The sequence below is a fragment of the Oncorhynchus nerka genome, linkage group LG13 (assembly GCF_034236695.1).
Source record: "Oncorhynchus nerka isolate Pitt River linkage group LG13, Oner_Uvic_2.0, whole genome shotgun sequence".
Classification (NCBI taxonomy): Eukaryota; Metazoa; Chordata; class Actinopteri; order Salmoniformes; family Salmonidae; genus Oncorhynchus; species Oncorhynchus nerka.
In genome coordinates this window covers 74,477,009-74,501,283 of record NC_088408.1, presented here as the reverse complement: position 1 = coordinate 74,501,283, position 24,275 = coordinate 74,477,009, and the positions used below count along the sequence as shown (strand labels likewise).

General features: G+C 41.3%; 2 protein-coding genes across 2 annotated transcripts in view; one reads left to right on the top strand and one right to left on the bottom strand.

The window, feature by feature from the left end:
• The first annotated feature begins 288 nt into the window (after positions 1 to 288).
• Positions 289 to 4,082, top strand: LOC115121836 (C3a anaphylatoxin chemotactic receptor-like). The gene is made up of 2 exons (XM_029650968.2): positions 289 to 373; positions 1,321 to 4,082. Exon 2 carries the CDS (start codon positions 1,333 to 1,335, stop codon positions 2,371 to 2,373), a length of 1,041 nt encoding a protein of 346 aa, XP_029506828.1. The 5' UTR covers positions 289 to 373; positions 1,321 to 1,332; the 3' UTR covers positions 2,374 to 4,082.
• A 4,553-nt stretch (positions 4,083 to 8,635) lies between these two features.
• Positions 8,636 to 24,275, bottom strand: part of wscd2 (WSC domain containing 2) — a 162,148-nt gene continuing 146,508 nt past the window's right edge. The window contains 4 exon segments of the mRNA XM_065026674.1: positions 8,636 to 12,043; positions 12,046 to 12,117; positions 15,688 to 15,888; positions 16,032 to 16,196. Coding sequence (XP_064882746.1) covers positions 11,760 to 12,043; positions 12,046 to 12,117; positions 15,688 to 15,888; positions 16,032 to 16,196 — 722 coding nt within the window. The 3' untranslated portion in view covers positions 8,636 to 11,759.

Here is a 24,275-nt window from a genome sequence, read left to right as displayed (position 1 = left end):
ACCAGGATGGAGAAAATAATTGGAGACTCCTGTGTTGATATTCAGGTTGAACAATACATGGAAAACACATTTCACACAACCGCTGTGAACTCATTGGAAGTTGGAATTGTTCATGTATTTGTAAAAACACAAGCATTGTTCTGTTCAATCTGCCTGTTTAATTTGTTTCTCTGAAGAAGCTGACTAAGCAACGATCTTGTTTTGTATTGCACAATGTTTGTGGTTATTTATGTAAATATTTAGTGTAAACCACAGAAAGAGAAGCTGCTTGTTAAAAGGAAATGAGTACAACAAGCAGAACAAATATTGTCCCCTACTAAACTGCATTTATGATTCTGCAGCAGGCTGTTTCTGTTGTGTGTGTGTGTGTGTGGTGAGTGTCTTTTTCTGATTAAATCCAATGTTTTGAGGGACGGAATGTCAATTGATATACACTTATTAGGCTTTATGTTAACTTGGTTACAATATTGTTTATGTTTCATGCATTTTTTATTTATTTATATAATTAAAAGTCATAAATACCTGTAGTTGTGACAGAAACTAATTGTGTCCAACCATCTTTGTGTTGGACACACCAAAGTAAAAAAAAAAGAAAATCAAATCAAATCCGATAACTAAAAAGTTATTTTCAAAACATGAACAAACATTTGAAAAGTATTATTTCAAGCTGTGTGAATCCAGGGTGAACAGTGTTTTTGAAAAGTGAGTGTAATTACATTAGTTTATCAAGAGTTACAAAACGAGATTCAGAATATATGAAGCTGCAGCCTCTGCAATATCCAAAGGGCCAAAGTCAGTGTTATATTATGGATGCTGTGCCTGACCAGGTTTAGGTGGAAGCTGCAATTCAAGTTGAGGTTTATTTTCGCTTCATTCAAGTTTTGAAATTGCATGTCAATTCCAGTTCCTGAATTTAAATAAATTATAAAGGAACTCCTAAAATAGGTAATTATAAAAGCATAGCTTAAAACAAAGTGCAGATAACTTGTATCTTCAAGTAAATCATGCATTTGTGTCAATGAGAGATTTTCATGACATAGTGTGCTATTTAATGGCACTGTGTTTTTTGATTTGTTTTACCTCACGGACATAAAATGGTATGAATATATTACAATGCAACTAATATTTTATCACTTAGTTAACTTAACAAAATGTTCTGAGTTGACAGCATAAGCTTTTCAATAACATTCTAAATACTGACATTTCAAACTCAAATTTTTAATTAATTAATTAAATTAATGTATTGAATGAAATGATTTTCAATGGTCCTGCTGTTTGTTTTCTCTGATGTAGCTGATTTTTATACTTGTGTTTGGACAGAACGAGAGAGCCATGGCAGCAGTGACATTAGAACCAATTTCAACGATTGATGATTATAATTATGATGATAGCAAAGCCCCTCCAACTCAGTCCTCATTTGGCCAACCACCGGATACATCACCCAGTTCACCATCGGACTACATACTTCTTGTGGTCAATGTGGTCATCTTACTGCTGGGGGTTTGTGGGAATGGGGTGGTCATCTGGATAGCTGGTCTCAAGGTGAAAAAGACGGTCAACACCACCTGGTACCTCAGCCTGGCCATCTCCGACTTCATATTCTGTGCCTGTCTCCCCTTCAACATAATCCACATGGTAACAAAGGAGTGGATCTTTGGGCTCTTCATGTGCAAGTTCACCTCTTTTGTGATGTTCCTCAACATGTTCAGTAGCATCTTCCTCCTGGTCGTCATCAGTGTTGACCGTTATCTACTTGTCGTATTCCCAGTTTGGGCCCAGAACCAGCGAACTGTGAGGAGGGCCTCTGCAGTTGTGGTTTTTGCCTGGGCCGTCTCTGTTGCACTGAGCATTCCCTCCACAGTGTTTCGTCAGGTATCCCCAGATGGCATAAAGTGCTTTAATCAATACCCACACCTTAACAGTCACATAACTGTAGCTGTCAGTCGATTTATCAGTGGCTTTGTGCTCCCGGTCCTCATCATCATCTTCTGCTACTCTGTCCTCATTCTGCGACTGAAGACCAACAGGATGACAAGGTCCTCCAAAGCCTTCAAGGTCCTGACTGCACTGATAGCCATGTTTTTCATCAGCTGGCTTCCATACCATGTCTTCATCCTTCTGGAACTTAAAGCCGGTGATCAAACTTCTCTAACTGTTATTCATGAAGGGCTAAGTATATCTGCAACTCTGGCTAGTGCAAACAGTTGCCTGAACCCATTTCTGTATGCATTCATGGGCAAAGACTTCAAGCAGAAATTCTTTAACTCTTTCCTTTCTAAGATTGAAAATGCTTTTGATGAGGAGGAACGCTCTTCAAGGAGTAGAGGAACCTCTTTCTCCCAGGCTGATTCAAAAGTTTATACAAATGTCTGATTGCCTTTCAACAAATATTGTAAAACAGGGCAAACTTATGCCCCTTTTAAGTATATTTTATATACAATAACCCATTAAGTTCACATATTAAGGTCCATAGTTGTGACAATATAAGATTTGCTCTGTCTTAGCCAACTGTTATGCAAACTATGCAAATGTTTTAACCCTGAGGAAATAACTCATTTAAAGTTATTTCCTGTAACACACACACAATTGCTGTAACGGTATTGTTTAAATGTAGTTGAATGTCATTTTCATCACCACTCAAGTAACATAAGCAACAATATTGTACTGTATTGTTCTGCATTTCCTGCCATGCATCACCAATCTTTTGGTTGACAGGTTTTTGTGTAATCAGATTTGTACCATGAAATGTAATTCAGCCCACCGTGCCAACATTCATCTGTCAGGTCATCTGCTGTGACACTGAAAGGTCAAGTGTAATTACATATCCTATAGAGGAGCTGAGAATCTTATTGAAGAGCCCTGTGTTTATACTTCACAAAACCACTTTTGGAAAAACTAACTAAAACTATTTTGGATGAACATGAAGCCTTTGGAACTTCATACTGTACTAATGTCTCTTACCAATTGTGAAATAGCTTTTTTCACATGTTAAGCTGAAACTTTCTCATGTGAATCTATATGTTCACATGCATTAAATTTAGAGTTAACAAGATAACACCACCTTTCACATGTGAGGAGAATAACGTGTTTTCTCCTCCCATGAGTTGCAAGTTTACATGTAAAAAACATTCACATTTGCAGTTTCCCATGTAAGAATCCTTCACATTGTGTAATTGCAAGGTCACATATGGGTCTGAAATAGCGTTATTCTCCTCCCATGTGAAAAAGTGGTGTTAACATGTTGCAGTAGCAATTTTTCCACATGGGGAATTGCAAATTATGTAATGCCATTCTACTTTAATTAAGTAATAATTCAAGTGCATAAAAATTAATTATGGTGTCATCCACTTCATTTTTTCCCTTCCATAGTGTTGCATTGATACACGTATATTTAGTGCTACCACGAGGAGGAGGCATTCGGAGTGTTTCTGCTGCAGGCGCATGCTCTCTTCATACGTTGGTCCGTGGCTGTTGAAAGTAGCCCGGTGAAAAGAACCGTGAAGCTAGTTAGCTAGCGGTGTCTCCTTATTTTTAATATTCTGTGTTCCGGTTTGTATGCATGGTTACGTTTTCAATATCTAGAGAGACATTTTTTAACTGAACTGTAATGACTTTTTGGGTCATTTTGATGATTTAATTGTTTTGACCAAGTGAAAAACAAATTAGATTTTTTTCCATGAACATGAGCATAGCGAGGCTAAGTAACTAGCTAGCTAATTCACTTTTGAATGAAAGTCAATGGTAACATGTTGGCATCTCAGATGATTTAAAACAAATATTTGATACTTTTCGGGTCTCTTAAATGGTAAAGATTTTTACAAACAAGGGCTCATATTGAGTGTATTTGCATGTGTACATATGAACCACGTTAATATGTATTTTAGAATGTAATTTTTTATTTAATCTATATCTAATAGCTGCATGCTAATTTCTAACTGCTAGCTTGCTAGCTAGCTTAGTGCTAGGTGCTAGCTAGCCTGCCATTTCATCCCAGCTAGCTAGTTTTAGCTTCCATTACTGTTTGATGTCCATTTGGATTTTGTTAATTTTTATGCCGGTGTATTAAATGTATTTGAAAAAGAGCTGTTAGAGAGCTGTTTTATTTCTCTATTTGGTTAGGTCAGGGTGTGATGTGGGGTGGGCATTCTATGTTTTGTTTTCTATGTTTCTTTATTTTTATGTTTTGGCCGGGTATGGTTCTCAATAAGGGACAGCTGCCTATCATTGGGAATCATACTTAGGTAGCCCTTTTTTTTCCCCTCCTTTCAGTGTGGGTAGTTAACTTTGTTAGAGGCATTATAGCCGAAGTTAAGCTTCACGGTCGTTTCCTTGGCTGTATTTCTATAAACAAAAGGGATATGTATGCTCACCACGCTGCACTTTGGTCCACTTGTTACGACGCCTGTGACAGGGGGTTTAATCTTTGTCCTTGTCGATTTTGTACTTTTACTGTCATATTATATATTTTTTCAGATGTTTATTTGGAATCACTGTCCATTACTTCCATTGTATTACCTTATTTTTGGGGGGTGTAATCACATTACATTAATTCCATACAAAATGCATTCAAATGTGACACCCCCTTTCAGATAGTGCCAGCCTATTAATGAAAGTCATAGCCACTTAAAGTTAAAGTCTGTCCAAAAATTGAAGTAATCATCTGTCCCCATAATACTTGTTTGATTTTGTTGCACGTACTATAAAAATATGTGTATATGTATGTATGTATGTGTGTGTGTGTGTATATATGTATATGTGTATATATAATATATATATATATATATAGCAAGTAATCTTGTCTTTCATTGCTCTACAGTATGTCTACAATAGAGACATATGCACATTGATCATCAGTTAACATAAAGTGGTGGGTGTATAAAATTGAACCAGAATGCTTCACTTACAGATTATTTTGATTTATTTTTGTTTTTCTATGCTCTTGATGCACAGTACCTACAGTATGGGTGGGACTATTGTATAGCTTGTTATTCGATACCAAAGCAATCTACAATAGAAAATGGGGTGTGTCACTCAGTATTACTCATAACAATAATCAAGGATCGTATATCAAGTAAAATTAAGTATAGTAGATAACTCTAATCTAAACTAATCTAAGAAAATGCCTTTTCATCCTTTGGAGTAGTAAGCTTTCAGTTATATAATTTACGGTGAAAGGCTTTTTGGGTCATATTCAAATTAAACATGTGAACAAAAATATTTAATCCTTAAGAGTATATTGATGCACCCAATCTAAGAAACATAACCCAAAATATTTCCTGAGCTTTCTTATATCTCCTAGATATAGGCAGTCGTGTGTATTCATGGATGCCAAGGGAAGCCAGGCTTCCCACAAAAAATGTACCAAGAACGTTTAGCAAAAACATATCAAATGTAGCTTTCACCTCTCTGTGTTTCATCATTTTCCTTCAATTCGAAAGAGGCTGAATGCATCTCACCGGAGAAAGCATCAGAGTGAGCAAAACAGCACCCCGCTCTCTCTCTGTGTGTAGGCCATCTATCTAATGCTGTCTGGTCCAAACGAGTATGACATTGATACAGGCTATTGCATTGAATAGAGCATTCGTCATTGACAGAAACAACTTCAATTGTTGCATCTCATTGTGTTGTCCGCTGGTGGCTAGCTAGCTAAAATTGTCACTTTCCTAAATTAGCCATGGATGGAGATAGCGATTTTGACTTGTGATTTTACTTATTTCTCCGTACTGGCCAATGATTATAAGGGTGTTTCTGATCCAACCATTAATTCATACATTTTGTGCCCCTGACCTAAGAGGATGGAAGTTCAATATGTAGCTGTAGATGTAGATATAGATTTATTTTTTATTTTTATTTAAATGAATATTAAACTCCTTGCACACAGAACACCCAGCTGGTGATGGTGATAACTGAGTATACCAATCCTTGAATGGAAGTTCAGCTAGCTAGCAAGCATTTTAGACAGGTAGCCTTGGACAACAAAAAATAAAAGTGTGTACTTTATGACAGAGTGATAAACCGTTTCATCAACATGAAAGAGAGGAGGATGGCATCAGCATATTTCTCTACTTGCACAAACGCGCACACACAGAAATCAGAACCATGGACAGCCACATCATATTTAGTTTACGTAGATTGGACTTAATTGTTTTTGGTATCTTTTAGTTGTCACTGTGTTAGACTAAGCAGAGGTGATTTGATGTTTGATTTGAAGTTGAAATGGTGTTGGAATAGTGGAGACAGTTCTTGTTTCCTTTGTAACTTGCTGTAACTCTGTGGTTCGAAATCAATAGTTGTTTAGTGGTCCGAAAATGGCGGAAACATGAACTTTCTTGACCATGCTGTCAAGAAGACCATGCTGTAGGTCATGTACTGTTTGTTACATGCAATATGCTTTGTTGACTAAACCGGACAGAGGTTGCTATCCGCTTTTGTGATAAAACAAAGGTGTGATTGAATTTATTCTGCCACTGTGTCTTCTTATTGTCTTAGCCTTTAGGCCTTTAGGCACGCCTCCAACTCAATCATCAAGTTTGCGGACGACACAACAGTGGTAGGCTTGATTACCAACAACGACGAGACGGCCTACAGGGAGGAGGTGAGGGCCCTCGGAGTGTGGTGTCAGGAAAATAACCTCACACTCAACGTCAACAAAACTAAGGAGATGATTGTGGACTTCAGGAAACAGCAGAGGGAACACCCCCCTATCCACATCGATGGAACAGTAGTGGAGAGGGTAGCAAGTTTTAAGTTCCTCGGCATACACATCACAGACAAACTGAACTGGTCCACTCACACAGACAGCATCGTGAAGAAGGCGCAGCAGCGCCTCTTCAACCTCAGGAGGCTGAAGAAATTCGGCTTGTCACCAAAAGCATTCACAAACTTCTACAGATGCACAATCGAGAGCATCCTGGCGGGCTGTATCACCGCCTGGTACGGCAACTGCTCCGCCCTCAACCGTAAGGCTCTCCAGAGGGTAGTGAGGTCTGCACAACGCATCACAGGGGGCAAACTACCTGCCCTTCAGGACACCTACACCACCCGATGTTACAGGAAGGCCATAAAGATCATCAAGGACATCAACCACCCGAGCCACTGCCTGTTCACCCCGCTATCATCCAGAAGGCAAGGTCAGTACAGGTGCATCAAAGCTGGGACCGAGAGACTGAAAAACAGCTTCTATCTCAAGGCCATCAGACTGTTAAACAGCCACCACTAACATTGAGTGGCTGCTGCCAACACACTGACACTGACACTGACTCAACTCCAGCCACTTTAATAATGGGAATTGATGGGAAATTATGTAAATATATCACTAGCCACTTTAAACAATGCTACCTTATATAATGTTACTTACCCTACATTATTCATCTCATATGCATACGTATATACTGTACTCTAGATCATCGACTGCATCCTTATGTAATACATGTATCACTAGCCACTTTAACTATGCCACTTTGTTTACATACTCATCTCATATGTATATACTGTACTCGATACCATCTACTGTATCTTGCCTATGCTGCTCTGTACCATCACTCATTCATATATCCTTATGTACATATTCTTCATCCCCTTACACTGTGTATAAGACAGTAGTTTTGGAATTGTTAGTTAGATTACTTGTTGGTTACTACTGCATTGTCAGAACTAGAAGCACAAGCATTTCGCTACACTCGCATTAACATCTGCTAACCATGTGTATGTGACAAATACCATTTGATTTGATTTGATTTGATTTATATACTGTATCACAGTCGCAAGGCAAATTAATGAACAGGTTATAGAGCAAACAATGCAATTATCACATAACATTGGTTGTAATATGACTTTTTCTGGCTTCCACAGTGATTTTACCCACACACCGCTTCTGGATATGGGACAGATACTTCAAAACGTTATTCCTTTTTAAAACCAATAGCTAAATCATCCATGGTATGACCATCTTAAAACAATGCCATATGTTACAGTAGCTTAGTAGAACCCCTCCCCCCAACACCTTAGACTTTCAGTGAAATAATCAACCTACATTATCTCTTCATTATGAAGTCAATCATACAGACACAACATCTAAAAATACAGTTACAGTATACTATGTGGGTATGCTTGAGAACTCAACGGCGTTGAATGACATTCCTCGGCAACAAAGTGAGGTGGCATACTATCATTGATTGTAAACCCCAGCCTGTATTGAAATCTACAGTTCTTTCAAAAAGGGTTAGGGTTAGTATTCAACCCATTTCTAATGGCAAGCCAAAATAAGTTCAGGGGTAAAAATGAGCTTAAGTCACTCTGTGTGCAATAATAGGGTTTAACATGATTTTTGAATGACTACATCATCTCTGTACCCCACACATACAATTGTCTGTAACTTAGTTGAGCAGTGAATTTCAAACAGATTCAACCACAAATACCAGGGAGGTGTTCCAATGCCTCGCTAAGGAAGGCACCTATTGGTAGATGGGTACAAAAAAGCAGACAATAGTTCTAAATTTGAGCATTGTGACATTATTAATTACACTTTGGATGATGCATCAATACACCCAGTCTCTACGAAGATACAGGAGTCCTTCCTAACTCAGTCGCCGGAGAGGAAGGAAACCGCTCAGGGATTTCACCATGAGGCCAATGGTGACTTTAAAACAGTTAGAGTTTAATGGCTGTGATAGGAGAAAACTGAGGATGGATCAAGAACATTGCAGTTGCTCCACAATACTAACCAAATTGACATAGTGAAAATAAGGAAGCCTGTACAGAATACAAATATTCCAAAACATCCATCATGTTTGTAACAAGGCACTAAAGTAATACTGCAAAACAATTGGCAAAGCAATTAACTTTTTGTCCAGAATAGAAAGTGTTATTATTGTGGAAAATCAATACTACACATTACTGAGTACCACTCTCCATATCTTCAAGCATAGTGGTGGCTGCATCATGTTAAGTGTATGCTTGTAATCATTAAGGACTGGGGAGCTTTTCAGGATAAAAATAAATGGAATGGAACTGAGCACATGCAAAATCCTAGAGGAAAACCTGGTTCAGTCTGGTTTCCACCCGACAATGGGAGATTAACTCTCCTTTCACCAGGACAATAACCTAAAACTCAAGGCCAAATCTACAATGGAGTTGCTTTACCAAGAAAATAGTTCATGTTCCTGAGTGGCTGAGTTACAGTTTTGATTTAAATCTACTTAGAATCTATGGCAAGCCCTGAAAATGGTTGTCAAACTATGATCTACAACCAATTTGACAGAGATTGAAGAATTTAAAAAAGAATAATGGGCAAATGTTGCACAATCCAGGTGTGGAAAGCACTTAGAGACTTAACCAGGTGTAATTGCCACCAAAGGTGCAATCTACAAAGTGTGAATACTTATGTAAATGAGATATTTCTGTATTTAATTTTCAATAAATTTGCAAAAATTTCTAAAAGCATATTTTCAGTTTGTCATTATGGTGTATTGTGTGTAGATGGGTGAGAAATTAATGTAATCCATTTTGAATTCAGGCAGTAACACAACAAAATGTGGAACAAGTATTAATACTTTCTGAAGGCACTGTATTAGTCCAATGGAAATCTGTTTGAGTTCTCAAGCATTCTATCATTTCAGACACAGCAGTTGCATTAATTGCATAACTAGAACCTTGGTATTTTGTTTTCAGAAGTTAGAACACTCTCAACACTAGTGCGTCTGGTGATGCATTAAGTGACCAGTTTATTAAGCAATAAGGCCACCATTTTGAGAAAAAACTACTGGTTCTGCAGAGTCATTTAGCAGAAGTGGTAGATACGAAATAGAGCTGTTTACAGAAAATAACGTTCAATGAATCCACAATAAATTCATTGTGCACAGTGTGGTTAGCTGACCACCTCTGACAAGATGGATGAACAAGCAGTCGATGAGTTGATCAGTAGAATCGAGGCTCGTTATTGAAAGGGCTGTCTTGACAAGAGGCAGGAATGTTCCATTGAGCCTGTTGGTCAAAACAAACTATAGAGGGTTTAATATTCAGTGTTCCAGAGCTGTTGTCAGTAACCGGCAGGGTAGCCTAGTGGTTAGAGCGTTGGACTAGTAACTGAAAGGTTGCAAGTTCAAATCCCCGAGCTGACAAGGTACAAATCTGTCGTTCTGCCCCTGAACAGGCAGTTAACCCACTGTTCCTAGGCCGTCATTGAAAATAAGAATTTGTTCTTAACTGACTTGCCTAGTAAAATAAAGGTTAAAAAAAAAAAAAAAAAAAAAAAGCACTTCTGTATAATACATCAGTAGGACTGATACAGCACAGTTTTATGTGAGGCCAATGCTCCAGAAAACTAGAGATGCTGTATCACCTCAGGCTCTCCTCATAGGAATACTTCTGAAGAATGAGGAGAAGAGTGGGTGTGTCCGCAGGGATGGATGGAGAGACGAGTGTTCAGTCCCATTCACTGCCTCTTCTAGGTGGACTTGGCTCTATTCAATCAGATCCGCTTTAGCCAATATCCGATAGCGGTTAGAGCTGTCAAATCCACTCAGCCAACACAGCCACAAGTGGCTCCTGGCATTATACCTAACACAGACATTGCCATTGGACCGCACTGAGTCGCATTATCAGAAACCCTATGCAGCATTGTTCAAAAAATTAGAACACTGGAATGTGAGATGTAATCTACACCTTCATTAGGATGACAGAAACCCTCATTATTTTATTTAAGGATTTTTTACATTTGAACGTAATTATTTCTTATATAGCCTACACTTTCTCATTCTGAACTTCTAACTTGAGTGGGGCGGGTGTTGCTTCATGACAATGATCGCAAGAGCAGCTGCTCACCGATTTGAAGGCTCCAATGCAGTTCCACCTCTGACTTGCCAAATCATCCTCTATTTGGGTGTCTGCTATCACCAGTTAATTCTTTATCTGATTCAATCTAGGCCTTGTTTGCTTTCGCAAACTTGGTTGGTTGCTTTCTCCAACCAAGTCACGGATCGGATCCTGAGTTTTGCAGCCATCTAAGGCACTGGTTTGGACCACATCCTCATTTTAAGTCCAGTAGCTTTCAAATATACAGTATTCAGCAAACGGAAGTATACATATAGTATATTTCAGCTCTAACAAAACAAAACATTTAGTCGGAAAATGACACACCATTAAAAGGTTTTGTGACCATTTTTAAACCATTTCATAAAAGAGTATTTGTTATTCTAATCTGTGATAGCAGCAGATCCTATTCAATAACATACATTATGCATACACATAGACTTCTTACAGTTCTTTTTAATCATCACTTTCAGATTAACAGGAATTTGCTCCTTTTGGTCAGCTAACAGTAATCCAACCATTATGTACTTGGATGTGCTTCCAACACAGCTACTGTACCTTAATGTTAAGTCATAGTGCACAACACATACATGTGCATAGAGGGGGAAGTGCTTCTCATTGGTCCTTATTTGAGTTCCCCAATGAATCCATGTTCATCAGCCAAGTAGCTAAATGTCATTTCTAAAGCAGTATACATCATGATGCTGTTGTCATAATCAGCCAGTTAAACTAATAAAGAAAAAGGGATGTGAGAAATAAGGAGACAAATAAAGAGGTGGAGGGGAATAGGGAAGTACTTTAAATACAAATGTATTTCCTCACATAGATTTTCAGTTCATGTGAATTTTTGGACATTGATGCCATTGATGCCAGAACAATATGTGCAAAGGAAAGAGATATAATAACAGAGTGAGAAAGAGAGAGAGAGAGGGAAAGGAAAGGAGATCATATCATCTCGAAGTTGGTCGGTACTCCTTGGGCACCCCGGCCATGTTCCTCTTCTTAAGGGCAGCGTCTACAGTCATGACCAGTTCGTCAATGCTAGCACGCATCTCGGGTGTGTACGGGTCGTACTCCAGCTTACGCAGGCCAGAGCGCTTGAAGTTGCCATCCTTCTGTCCCTCTACACAGAGCAGGCGGTCCTCGGCCACCTCCAGGCCCAGAAACAGGACCATGTCCTTGAGCTTGGAGAACAGCTCCCTCTTCAGCTCTTCAAAGTGGACCACGTGGACGTTTTCCCATAACGAAGCCAGTCCAGTGTGTGGGATGCCCACCAAGGAGCATAGTTCTTCACAAACTCAGGCCACTCTGCAAAACAACACAGGACACCAATTTATTTTTAAAAATGTAAGGGTACACAATTGAGCCCCGGATACATCAAAGTGTAAATTATTCTAATAAAAAAATTGAACACCCATAAATGGGGAACTATTGGTTGAATGAACAGCAGTAAATAATACAATTTGAGAGAAGCAGGTCATTTCTGCAGCTCTAAACATCCCCAGGGATTCCTGGGTAGTGAATTCAACAGAGGAGGCCTCTCTTCTAGCAGGCGCATCCTTTTTTTCTAGCAGGAAATTAAGCTGTGAAGAAAGGTACACAACCCCTTCCCCATCCCCTTTCCCTGCAGAATAATCTTCAAACACTGATGTTATTTTATTTTGAGATGTCTGGTGCAATTCAACTAGTGTAATCACAGCACATAATGCATTCTCTGAGACACAGGCTTCCTTAAGGGGATTCAATTAATGACATGTAGCAAAGCAAGTTTTAGTCCTTTTAGCAGACAGACAGACCTGCTGCAGTCTGGGAGGCTCAGGATTTACCACCAGGGTCAATGGAGAGCTTCATGGGAGAACATACTGTTGAGCAGGTAACAGCTAGGACAGAGATCTCCTGTTGTGGCACCAGTAGGTCTACCAGCACCCCACAGTCTACACTGTTGTTCAATTGGCTGTTAAGACAGTTCACTTCACCATACAATTTTGGAATACTTTACTGGAGAAACTTTTCAATCATTTATAATCTACAGTTCATATTGGAATTGGCAGGCAAAGCCAGGACTGCATTATCATGTACTGTATCTTTACTAGGAGGAGAGGGATACTTGTTAAAGTGTAATCCCTGCTGCGTTAGCAGTGCAGGCTTGGGGATTCAGATGATATGGGAGTGGAAGCTACACTGTCATAGTGAACTACAGAAGGACATTGCATGTTAAAGTGAAACAGAGTCTGCCACAGTTCTCTTCTCAGATAGCAGCACAAAATCTGGAGGCCCAAAACACCACAGCTATTAAATCCCCCTTGAACAAACCTCATGTTTTGTATGCCAAGCCCAGGAAGGTTTGGTTAATTAACTACAGTAGACTGTCCTAATCAGAGCAGGATATTACAATTCAACCATTTGAATGTAGTATGTGAATGGATAGACGTTTGTTTGCTTGTCAGCTAGTTGGGATTCAGTTAGAAATCAGAATGTGCAGTTAATTTCTGGCCATGGACCAAGGTTGTTGAGCTCCTCTGGAAATCAGGAAGTACAGAATGTTAGCCTCTAAGCACAATATGAAAATGTGAAAGTAGTTGGGGCCCAGGGGGCCAAAAAGCTAATACAGTAAAGTGAAAGGAGCTGAGCGAATAACTGAATTATGTAGCCAAGGGACAATTGTTGGTTTAGAGAATGTCGGATAATCTTTTTGACAATTTCAATCATCCACATAATCATTCAGAGACCACTTCCGAATATGACACATAGCCTACTGATACTTATGCATATGTAGCATTCAAACTCTGGCCAAAATAAGTTATGCCCCCAAGGTAATTGTATAAGGCTACAGTGCGTTGAAAGGCAACAGTAACTCTAACGTTCTTACACAATGTCCTGCTGACTCAGATATTCCATCCCAAACTGCACCCTATTCCCTATTTAGTTCAATACCCCTATGGGCTCTGGTATTGAACTTTATAGGTATTATGGTGTCAATTGGAGCATGACAGGGACTCTTCTTCCCTCCAGATCACAACTGGCAGCTGTCAGAAAGCCTTTTCTCTCTCTAACGCTCCCATCGCTACACCTACAAATAAAAGAGAAACAATCATGGCAGACAGCAGTCTGAATCTGCTGATGGTTTTGAATGCTGGGGTCTGCAAGTCTTCATCTCTCTCCCAGGAAAATCTCACTGGAGATTTCAGATAGGAGCCGGTTGCCATGGTTACTGACACACTCGAGTGTGTCGAGGGAAAAATACATAATGCGACAACACAACATAAAAAAAATCTGCCTGTTGGAGAAGCTGAAATGGAGAACATTTTATAACACGATAATCTGTTAAAAAAATAAAATAAAAAAATATCAGAAGACAATTCAAATTGAAAAAGGGATTGTAGAGTCTAGAAAGTGTGCAGAGAAACTGATTACTCAAATTTGTATTTTGGAGAAAACATGCAAAGAGAAGTCTTCCCTCTGAAAGGCTCTTATCGTAAGCCTATTAACTTATCCCTTACTCTTATCTTACCAGCATATACCAATGTTCATTTCTCAACATGCATACTGAAATAGTATTTAACCTGTCTCCTCCCCTTCATCTACACTGATTGAAATGGATTTAACAAATGACATCAATAAGGGATCATAGCTTTCACCTGGTCAGTCTATGTCATGGAAAGAGCAGGTGTCTTTAATGTTCTGTACACTCACACATGCATTGCACATCTGCTGTACTCGTCTCACAAAACCAAGCACAGTTTCTCAAATTGCCTAGGCTAAGGTTCACACAAGCCAAAACTACATAGTGACAACATACTGGCACTTCCTCAAGATCCTATCTGACTCTCTCTTAGTGTTAATGCAGAAGGCGAAGTCCAAAACGCCATTCTATCATTTAAATATATATATTTTTCATTTTACTAGGCAAGTCAGTTAAGAACAAATTCTTATTTTCAATGACGGCCTAGGAACCTGCTTGTTCTAGGGCAGAAACATCGATTTGTACCTTGTCAGCTTGGGGACTTGAACTTGCAACCTTTCGGTTACTAGTCCAACGCTCTAAGCACTAGGCTACCCTGCCGCCCCATTACCAGTCAAAAGTTTGGACACACCTACTCATTCAAGGGTATTTCTTTATTTTTACTTTTTTCTACATTTTAGAATAATAGTGAAGACATCAAAACTATGAAATAACACATGGAATAATGTAGTAACCAAAAAAGTGTTAAACAAATCAAAATAGATTTGAGATTTTAGGCAAAGGGTGGCTACTTTGAAGAATCTCAAATATAAAATATGTTTTGATTTGTTTAATACTTTTTTGGTTACTACATGATTCCATATGTGTTATTTCATAGTCTTGATGTCTTCACTATTATTCTATGTAGAAAATAGTAAAAATAAAGAAATACCCTTGAATGAGTAGACGTGTCCAAACTTTTTCTGGTACTCTAAATTGAAATCCTCTGTGGTTTATCACATTAGTTGATAAGGAAAGAGCCACTGAACATTGGCACACAGTAGCATAATGGAGGAAGGGCACATCTACATTATACCAACCCTGTTCATATCCGTTGAGTTCACCTAGTCATGACTCATCAATAATGCAGACAATTGGGTAAAACTTTACATTATCCTTATTACTGTAAAACTATACTCACGCAATTACTGTGTAACAGTATTGTAACTACACATTGTACTTACACTGTACTTACAGCAGTAACCCTATTAACCTTAGCCCATACCCTAGCCTCTTGTCCACATCCTGGCTCAACCCCTACCCTAAGTACAGTGTAAATAAAGTGATATAAAGAGCAATGACAATAGTTGTTACACTGTAATTACAGCAATAATTACATAGCAATAAGGGCACTGTATCATTGGCTGAAGTCTCACCTTTCCCTCTCCAGTGGGCCTGTGAGGCAAATCCAATATGGCCGCCGTACTTGCGGTTGAACTCAGCCATGAGGGCTTTATAAGGGTTGCGGATCATGACGATGCTGGCGTCAAAGGCTTCAATCTCCTTCTTGCCGCTCTCATGTGTTTTAATGCAGACGTTCCTACCACTCCGCCAATGGTCTCGCTCACCTTTGAAGCCTTTTAAAAGAAGAAACAACAACAACAAAACGTGAACATGCTTAATAGTGTAATTTTGGCTGTTTAAGTGACTGCATGACTTCCCAATGTATAACTATCCAGTACCCATGTCACCTGTTACCTCCAGGTTAGGCCTACAGTACCTTTGTTGTAGAGGGAGCCATCAAAGTAGTAGCTGCCTGTGTAGAAGCCAGTGGCCAGCTCTATGAGATGGCGGGCCCAGGTGTTGCCAGCCCCGGGGAAGCTGGCAAGGGCCATCAGCTGCTTGGAGCGCGTGGGCAGGAAGTGCCGGTCCATACAACGGTTATCTGAGGAAACACAGGAAAGAACACAGGTCACACATGTGATACACAATAATACATGATACACAATAATACATGATAATACATGAAATACTCAGAATTATTTGCGTTCCTTCCAAAAAATGTATTATGAACCAGACACAAACTTTAAATACAATACTAGCTGGAGAGTGAGTGAGAATGTCAAAGGGCCTATGTACTTTAGCATGACAGGTGAACATAGAAAGCTATTTCAGGGTCATACATCCTACATTTAAATTTTTTTAGAAGGGGGATTATTTAAGATGTTCTTTGAGGAGGAAGGGTTTCAGGTGCTTTTGGAAGATGGACAGGGACTCTGCTGTCTTAGCTTCAGGAGGCTGGTTCTACCATTGGGGTGCCAGGACAGAGAAGAGCTTGGGCTGAGCTGAGTGGGAGTTGCTCTCCCCTCCCGTAAGGGTGGGAGGGCAAATAGACCAGAGGTGGCAGAATGGAGTGCTTGGGTTGGTGTGTAGGGTTTGATCATAGCCTGAAGGTAGGGAGGGTAGTTCCTCTTGCTGCTTCGTAGGCAAGCACCATGGTCTTATAGTGGATGCGAGCTTCGATTGGAAGCCAGTGGAGTGTGCGGAGGAGCAGGTTGACATGGGAGAACTTGTGAAGTTTGAAAACCAGGCGGGCTGCAGCGTTCTGGATAAGTTGCAGGGGTTTAATGGCATAAGCGGGGAGCCCAGCCAACAGCGAGTCGCAGTAGTCCAGGCGGGAGATGACAAGTGCCTAGACCTTGAGCAGACAGGTGCTTCTACTACAGAGAAAGAACTGGGCAAAGGTAATGTATATCGCCATTGAAATCCAGTCATTGCTTCAAATGTCCACAATGACCCTCATGACCTAGAGACTGACTCAGTAGACGTGTAAGCTTTGTGAGTAATGTGGTTGGTGTGAGTGGGGCTCTGTATAGATTATGATGTTGTAATTCTGGAGGCTGTTTAACTTCTTGGTGACAGGGGGGCAGTATTGAGTAGCTTGGATGAATAAGTTGCCCAGAGTAAACTGCCTGCTAATCTGTCCCAGATGCTAATATATGCATATTATTAGTAGTATTGGATAGAAAACACTCTGAAGTTTCTAAAACTGTTTGAATGATGTCTGTGAGTATAACAGAACTCATATGGCAGGCGAAAACCTGAGACAAATCCAACCAGGAAGTGGGAAATCTGAGGTTTGTAGTTTCATTTAAGTGATTGCCTATCCAATATGCTGTGTCTATGGGGCCAGATTGCACTTCCCAAGGCTTCCAGCAGATGTCAACAGTCTTTAGAAAGTTGTTTGAGGCTTCTATTGTGGAAGGGTGTCGAATAAGAGCTGTTTCAACAAGTGGACTAGGCTGAGGCCAATCAGTTGTTTACTGCGCGGTCACGCGGGAGCGCCGTTCCTTCTTTTTCCTCTGTAATGAATACGCTATTGTCCTGTTGGAATATTATTGAAGATTTATTATAAAAAGACCCTAAGGATTGATTGTAAACATCGTTTCAGATGTTTCTACAAACTGTAATGGAACTCTTTTGACTTTTTGGATTTTGTGCTCGCGCATTGTGCCTTTGGAATAGTGAACTAAATAGCCATTGCCTCTCCCTCTCCTACTGATAGACAGTTGCAGTTTATATATTATCGATTATATATTTTAAAAACAACCTGAGGATTGATTATAAAAAACGTTTGACATGTTTCTGTGGACATTGCGGACATTATTTGGAATTTTCGTCTGCGTTGTCGTGACCGCTCTTTCCTGTGGATTTCTGAACATAACGCGCCAAACAAACAGAGGTATTTTGGATATAAAATAATCTTTATGAAACAAAAGGAACATTTATTGTGTAACTGGGAGTCTCGTGAGTGAAAACATCCGAAGATCATCAAACGATTAAACGATTAATTTGATTGCTTTTCTGATTTTCGTGACCAAGCTACTTGATGCTAAGTGTACATAATGTTTTGTCGAGCGATCGATAAACTTACACAAACGCTTGGATTGCTTTCGCTGTAAAGCATATTTTCAAAATCTGAGACGACAGGTGGATTAACAAAAGTTGTTTTGCAATATTGCACTTGTGATTTCATGAATATAAATATTTTTAGTAATATTATTTGAATGTGGCGCTGTGCAATTCAGTGGTTGTTGATGACAATTATCCCGCTAAAGGGATGGGTAGCGTCAAGAAGTTGCGTTTGAGCTAATCAGTTGTGTTGTGACAAGGTTGGGGGGTATACAGAAGATAGCCCTATTTGATAAAAGACCACGTCTATATTATGGTAAGAACAGCTCAAATAAGCAAAGAGAAACGATCCATCACTAGGTCAGTCAATCTGGAAAAGGTCAAGAACTTTGAAAGTTTCTTCAAGTGCAGTCGCAAAAACCATCAAGCGCTTTGATGAAACTGGATCTCATGAGGACTGTCAGAAAAGGAAGACCCAGAGTTATCTCTGCTGCAGAGAATAAGTTCATTAGAGTTGACTGCACCTCAGATTGCATTCCAAATAAATATTTCACAGAGTTCAAGTAACAGACACCTTTCAACATCAACTGTTCAGAGGAGACTGCCTGAATCAGGCCTTCATGGTCAAATTGCTGCAAAGAAACCACTACTAAAGGACACCAATATAAAGAAGAGACTTGCTTGGGCCAAGAACCATGAGCAATGGACATTAGACCAGTGGAAATCTATCCTTTGGTCTGATGAGTCCAAACTTTAGATTTTTGGCTCCAACCGCTGTGTCTTTGTGAGACGCAGAGTAGGTGAACAGATGATCTCCACATGTGTGGTTTCCACCGTGAATCATGGAGGAGGAGGTATGATGGTGTGGAGGTGCATTGCTGGTGACACTGTCCGTCATTTATTTAGAATTCAAGGCACACTTAACCAGCATGGCTACCACAATATTCTGCAGAGATACGTCATCCCATCTGGTTTGCGCTTAGTGGGACTACGTCTACTGAATAGAACTTTCGCATTCCGGTCGCATTCCGCTTCGCTCCACAGGTAGTATCACATTTTCATTTCATTTCATTACAGTCCCAACGGTGTGATTTGTTTGATCGTAGCTAGCTACATAGCTAGCTACATAGCCGTCTTTGTTTCAAAGATAATTGTGTAGTCTAGAGCGATTTTCTAGGTTAGCTAGCCAGCTATTGTCGTTCTCCTAACGCAGGGGTGTCAAAGTCAAATGGACGGAGGGCCAAATAAAAAAATCAGCTACAAGACGAGGGCCGGACTGTTCGAATGTTCATTGAAAAATGTTTAAATGACGCATATAGTCTAGTGAACCTAATTGAACCTACTGAAAACCTAACAAATATATTACAATATGATCAGATAAATAAAGCAATATTTTCTTATGGCTCTGTCAGTAATCTTTAATTTTCAACAGACACAAAAGACAAATTTCCTTTATATAAATATCCCCATAACATGAACATTAAATGAAAGAAACCGGTATTCAAGGCACCATCAGTAGACTATATTTTCTATTTTAGCAAAAGTGGGCTAAATTTACTTCAAAGAAAAAACAATAATAGCAATTTTCTATCATCCACTCAACTGAAATATTTTTAAAATATAATTGGATTGAAATACAAAAAAATAAAGTGCAAAAATCTATTAATCAAAAACAACACTTTGTTTAAGGAGAAGTAACATGCAGTGAAAACAAATATTAAATTTTAACTTTTAAACTTGAACTGAGTAAAAACTCTAAATATGTGATTGCACAGTAATGTTCACTTGTTTGAGGTTGAGGGTGATACTTGGTGGTGTCCCATCTTTTCCACAAGTTCATCAATGTTCGGGGTAAGGCTCTGAGCTGAAGAAATCCTCAGAATTGAGTGGAGGTGTTCAGCAGTAAGTCGACTTCTGTGTGATGTTTTGTTCAGGTTCATCAAAGAAAACAGTTGTTCACACAGGTATGTGCTGCCAAACATAGACAACGTTTGAGCAGCCTGGATGCGCAGCTGGGGCATTGTGCCGGGGAGGAAACGGGCGAACTCCGCAGCACCCACTGCCGCATATTTTGCCCTCAGTGCATCATTGCATTGGAGGTCAATCAACTCCATTTGGAGGTTTGGTGGTGAGCTTTCCACGTCAACAGCAAATGGGTTACCGAGCAGTTCCAACCTGCTTTTTGTGCTTCAAAGTCAGCAAATCGGCGTCGAAAGTCAGCGGCAAGCATACCTATTTTATCAGCCAACTGTGTGCTCGGGAACGCACTGGTAGAGAGCTTCTCTTTCATGGTCTGGCAGCTGGGAAAGTGGCTCAAATTTTCTTTCCGCATCTGCGTCTCCCACAGAGTCAGTTTGGTTTTAAATGCCTTCACTGTACTGTACATATCAGAGATGACACGATCCCGACCCTGCAGCTGCAAGTTTATTGCATTCAGATGACTCGTAATGTCACACAGAAAAGCCATTTCACACAGAAACATTTCGTCTCGGAGTTGTGTTGTGTCTTTCCCTTTGCTGTCCAAGAACAGACAAATCTCCTCACGAAGCTCGAAACATCTTTGAAGCACCTTTCCCTGGCTTAGCCATCGCACCTCTGTGTGATAAGGCAAATCACCATGCTCCGTTTCTAACTCCGTCAGAAATGTCTTGAACTGGCGGTGATTCAAACCTTTGGCTCTGATAAAGTTAACTGTGCGCGTGATGATGCTCATTACATGCTCCATTTTCAAGGCTTTACCGCACAACGCTTCCTGGTGTATGATACAATGATAAGCTGTCAGCTCACCTGTCGCGTTTTCCTCTTGCATCTTTTCCCGTATCTTCGCCACCAGTCCGCTCCTGTGTCCACACATCGCAGGTGCTCCGTTGGTTGTCAAACCCACGAGTTTTTCCCAAGGCAGCTCCATCTCATTTACACATCTTGACACCTCTTCATACAAATCATGCCCCGTAGTTGTGCCATGCATAGGACGTAAAGCCAAAAACTCCTCTGTCACGCTTAGGTTGGAGTCCACTCCGCGGATGAAAATTGACAACTGGGCAATGTCAGAAATGTCGGTGCTCTCATCCACAGCCAAGGAATATGCAATAAAATCTTTTCCCTTTTTCACAAGCTGCTCTTTTAGATTGATGGACAACTGGTCTACTCTCTCGGCAATGGTGTTTCTGCTCAGACTCACATTTAAAAAGAGTTGCCTTTTTCTGGGCAAACTTCGTCACAAACTTTAATCATGCAGTTTTTGATGAAATCCCCTCCGTAAATGGCCGGGCTGATTTAGCGATCTCTTCTGCCAAAATAAAACTGGCCTTGACAGCAGCCTGGCCTTGTGATTTGGCTTTTTTGAACAGAGCCTGTCGAGATTTGAGGCCTCGTTTTAATTCCTCTGCCTTTTGTAGCCTTTGTTCCATGTCCATATTCTTGTTTTTGTCCGCGTGTTTCGTTTCATAATGTCGTCTCAGATTATACTCTTTCAGTACCGCCACACTTTCTCCACACAGAAGACACACAGGTTTTCCAGCTACCTTCGTGAACATATACTCCGACTCCCACCTTGTTTGAAACCCCCGGTTCTCAGTATCCACCTTCCGTTTTGCCATTTTTGATGGGTATCTGAAAGTTAATTTTACTGTGATGCTGACGACTGCTGTGCCAATAAATATTGAAATGAAGCAGCCTACTGCTCGGTGCGTCACCTTTGCATTGTGGGAAATGTAGTATTGGTGCGTGTAAAAGATCTGCGGGCTGCCGGCTTGCTGCGGGCCGGTTCTAATAATAAATCAAGATCATCCCAGGGGCCGTAAAAACCTTCTTGCGGGCCGGATGTGGCCCGCGGGCCTTGACTCTGACATATGTGTCCTAACGCAACGTAACGTAACCAACACTGCTAGCTAGCCAGCTAGCTCCCGAAAAGCAGCATTGTAGAAACTTCACACTCAACGGTACGACTTGATTAGGGTAGTGTCAACAACGCAGCTAGCCTACCCCAGCAGTACTGTATCATTTTAATCATTTTAGTCAATTAGATTCTTGCTACGTAAGCTTAACTTTCTGAACATTTGAGACGTGTAGTCCACTTGTCATTCCAATCTCCTCTGCATTAGCGTAGCCTCTTCTCTAGCCTGTCAACTATGTGTCTGTCTATCCCTGTTCTCTCCTCTCTGCACAGACCATACAAACGCTCCACACCGCATGGCCGCGGCCACCCTAATCTGGTGGTCCCAGCGCGCACGACCCACGTGGAGTTCCAGGTCTCCGGTAGCCTCTGGAACTGCCGATCTGCGGCCAACAAGGCAGAGTTCATCTCAGCCTATGCCCCCCTCCAGTCCCTCGACTTCTTGGCTCTGACGGAAACATGGATCACCACAGACAACACCGCTACTCCTACTGCTCTCTCTTCGTCCGCCCACGTGCTCTCGCACACCCCGAGAGCTTCTGGTCAGCGGGGTGGTGGCACCGGGATCCTCATCTCTCCCAAGTGGTCATTCTCTCTTTCTCCCCTTACCCATCTGTCTATCGCCTCCTTTGAATTCCATGCTGTCACAGTTACCAGCCCTTTCAAGCTTAACATCCTTATCATTTATCGCCCTCCAGGTTCCCTCGGAGAGTTCATCAATGAGCTTGATGCCTTGATAAGCTCCTTTCCTGAGGACGGCTCACCTCTCACAGTTCTGGGCGACTTTAACCTCCCCACGTCTACCTTTGACTCATTCCTCTCTGCCTCCTTCTTTCCTCGACTCTCATCCCCCTAACACTTCCCTGTTCCTCCACAACCTCATTGCCTCCTCCAAGTCTCCGATGGTATCCAACACTTCCCACACTGCCCCTACCCATGGTATCCTTTCGCTCTCTCTCCCCCGCTACTCTCTCCTCTTCCATCCTATCATCTCTTCCCTCTGCTCAAACCTTCTCCAACCTATCTCCTGATTCTGCCTCCTCAACCCTCCTCTCCTCCCTTTCTGCATCCTTTGACTCTCTATGTCCCCTATCCTCCAGGCCGGCTCGGTCCTCCCCTCCCGCTCCGTGGCTCGACGACTCATTGCGAGCTCACAGAACAGGGCTCCGGGCAGCCGAGCGGAAATGGAGGAAAACTCGCCTCCCGGACCTGGCATCCTTTCACTCCCTCCTCTCTACATTTTCCTCCTCTGTCTCTGCTGCTAAAGCCACTTTCTACCACTCTAAATTCCAAGCATCTGCCTCTAACCCTAGGAAGCTCTTTGCCACCTTCTCCTCCCTCTTGCATCCTCCTCCCCCTCCCCCTCCTCCCTCTCTGCAGATGACTTCGTCAACCATTTTGAAAAGAAGGTCGACGACATCCGATCCTCGTTTGCTAAGTCAAACGACACCGCTGGTTCTGCTCACACTGCCCTACCCTGTGCTCTGACCTCTTTCTCCCCTCTCTCTCCAGATGACATCTCGCGTCTTGTGACGGCCGGCCGCCCAAAAACCTGCCCGCTTGACCCTATCCCCTCCTCTCTTCTCCAGACCATCTCCGGTGACCTTCTCCCTTACCTCACCTCGCTCATCAACTCATCCCTGACCGCTGGCTACGTCCCTCCCGTCTTCAAGAGAGCGAGAGTTGCACCCCTTCTGAAAAAACCTATACTCGATCCCTCCGATGTCAACAACTACAGACCAGTATCCCTTCTTTCTTTTCTCTCCAAAACTCTTGAACGTGCCGTCCTTGGCCAGCTCTCCCGCTATCTCTCTCAGAATGACCTTCTTGATCCAAATCAGTCAGGTTTCAAGACTAGTCATTCAACTGAGACTGCTCTTCTCTGTATCACGGAGGCGCTCCGCACTGCTAAAGCTAACTCTCTCTCCTCTGCTCTCATCCTTCTAGACCTATCGGCTGCCTTCGATACTGTGAACCATCAGATCCTCCTCTCCACCCTCTCCAAGTTGGGCATCTCCGGCGCGGCCCACGCTTGGATTGCGTCCTACCTGACAGGTCGCTCCTACCAGGTGGCGTGGCGAGAATCCGTCTCCTCACCACGTGCTCTCACCACTGGTGTCCCCCAGGGCTCTGTTCTAGGCCCTCTCCTATTCTCGCTATACACCAAGTCACTTGGCTCTGTCATAACCTCACATGGTCTCTCTTATCATTGCTATG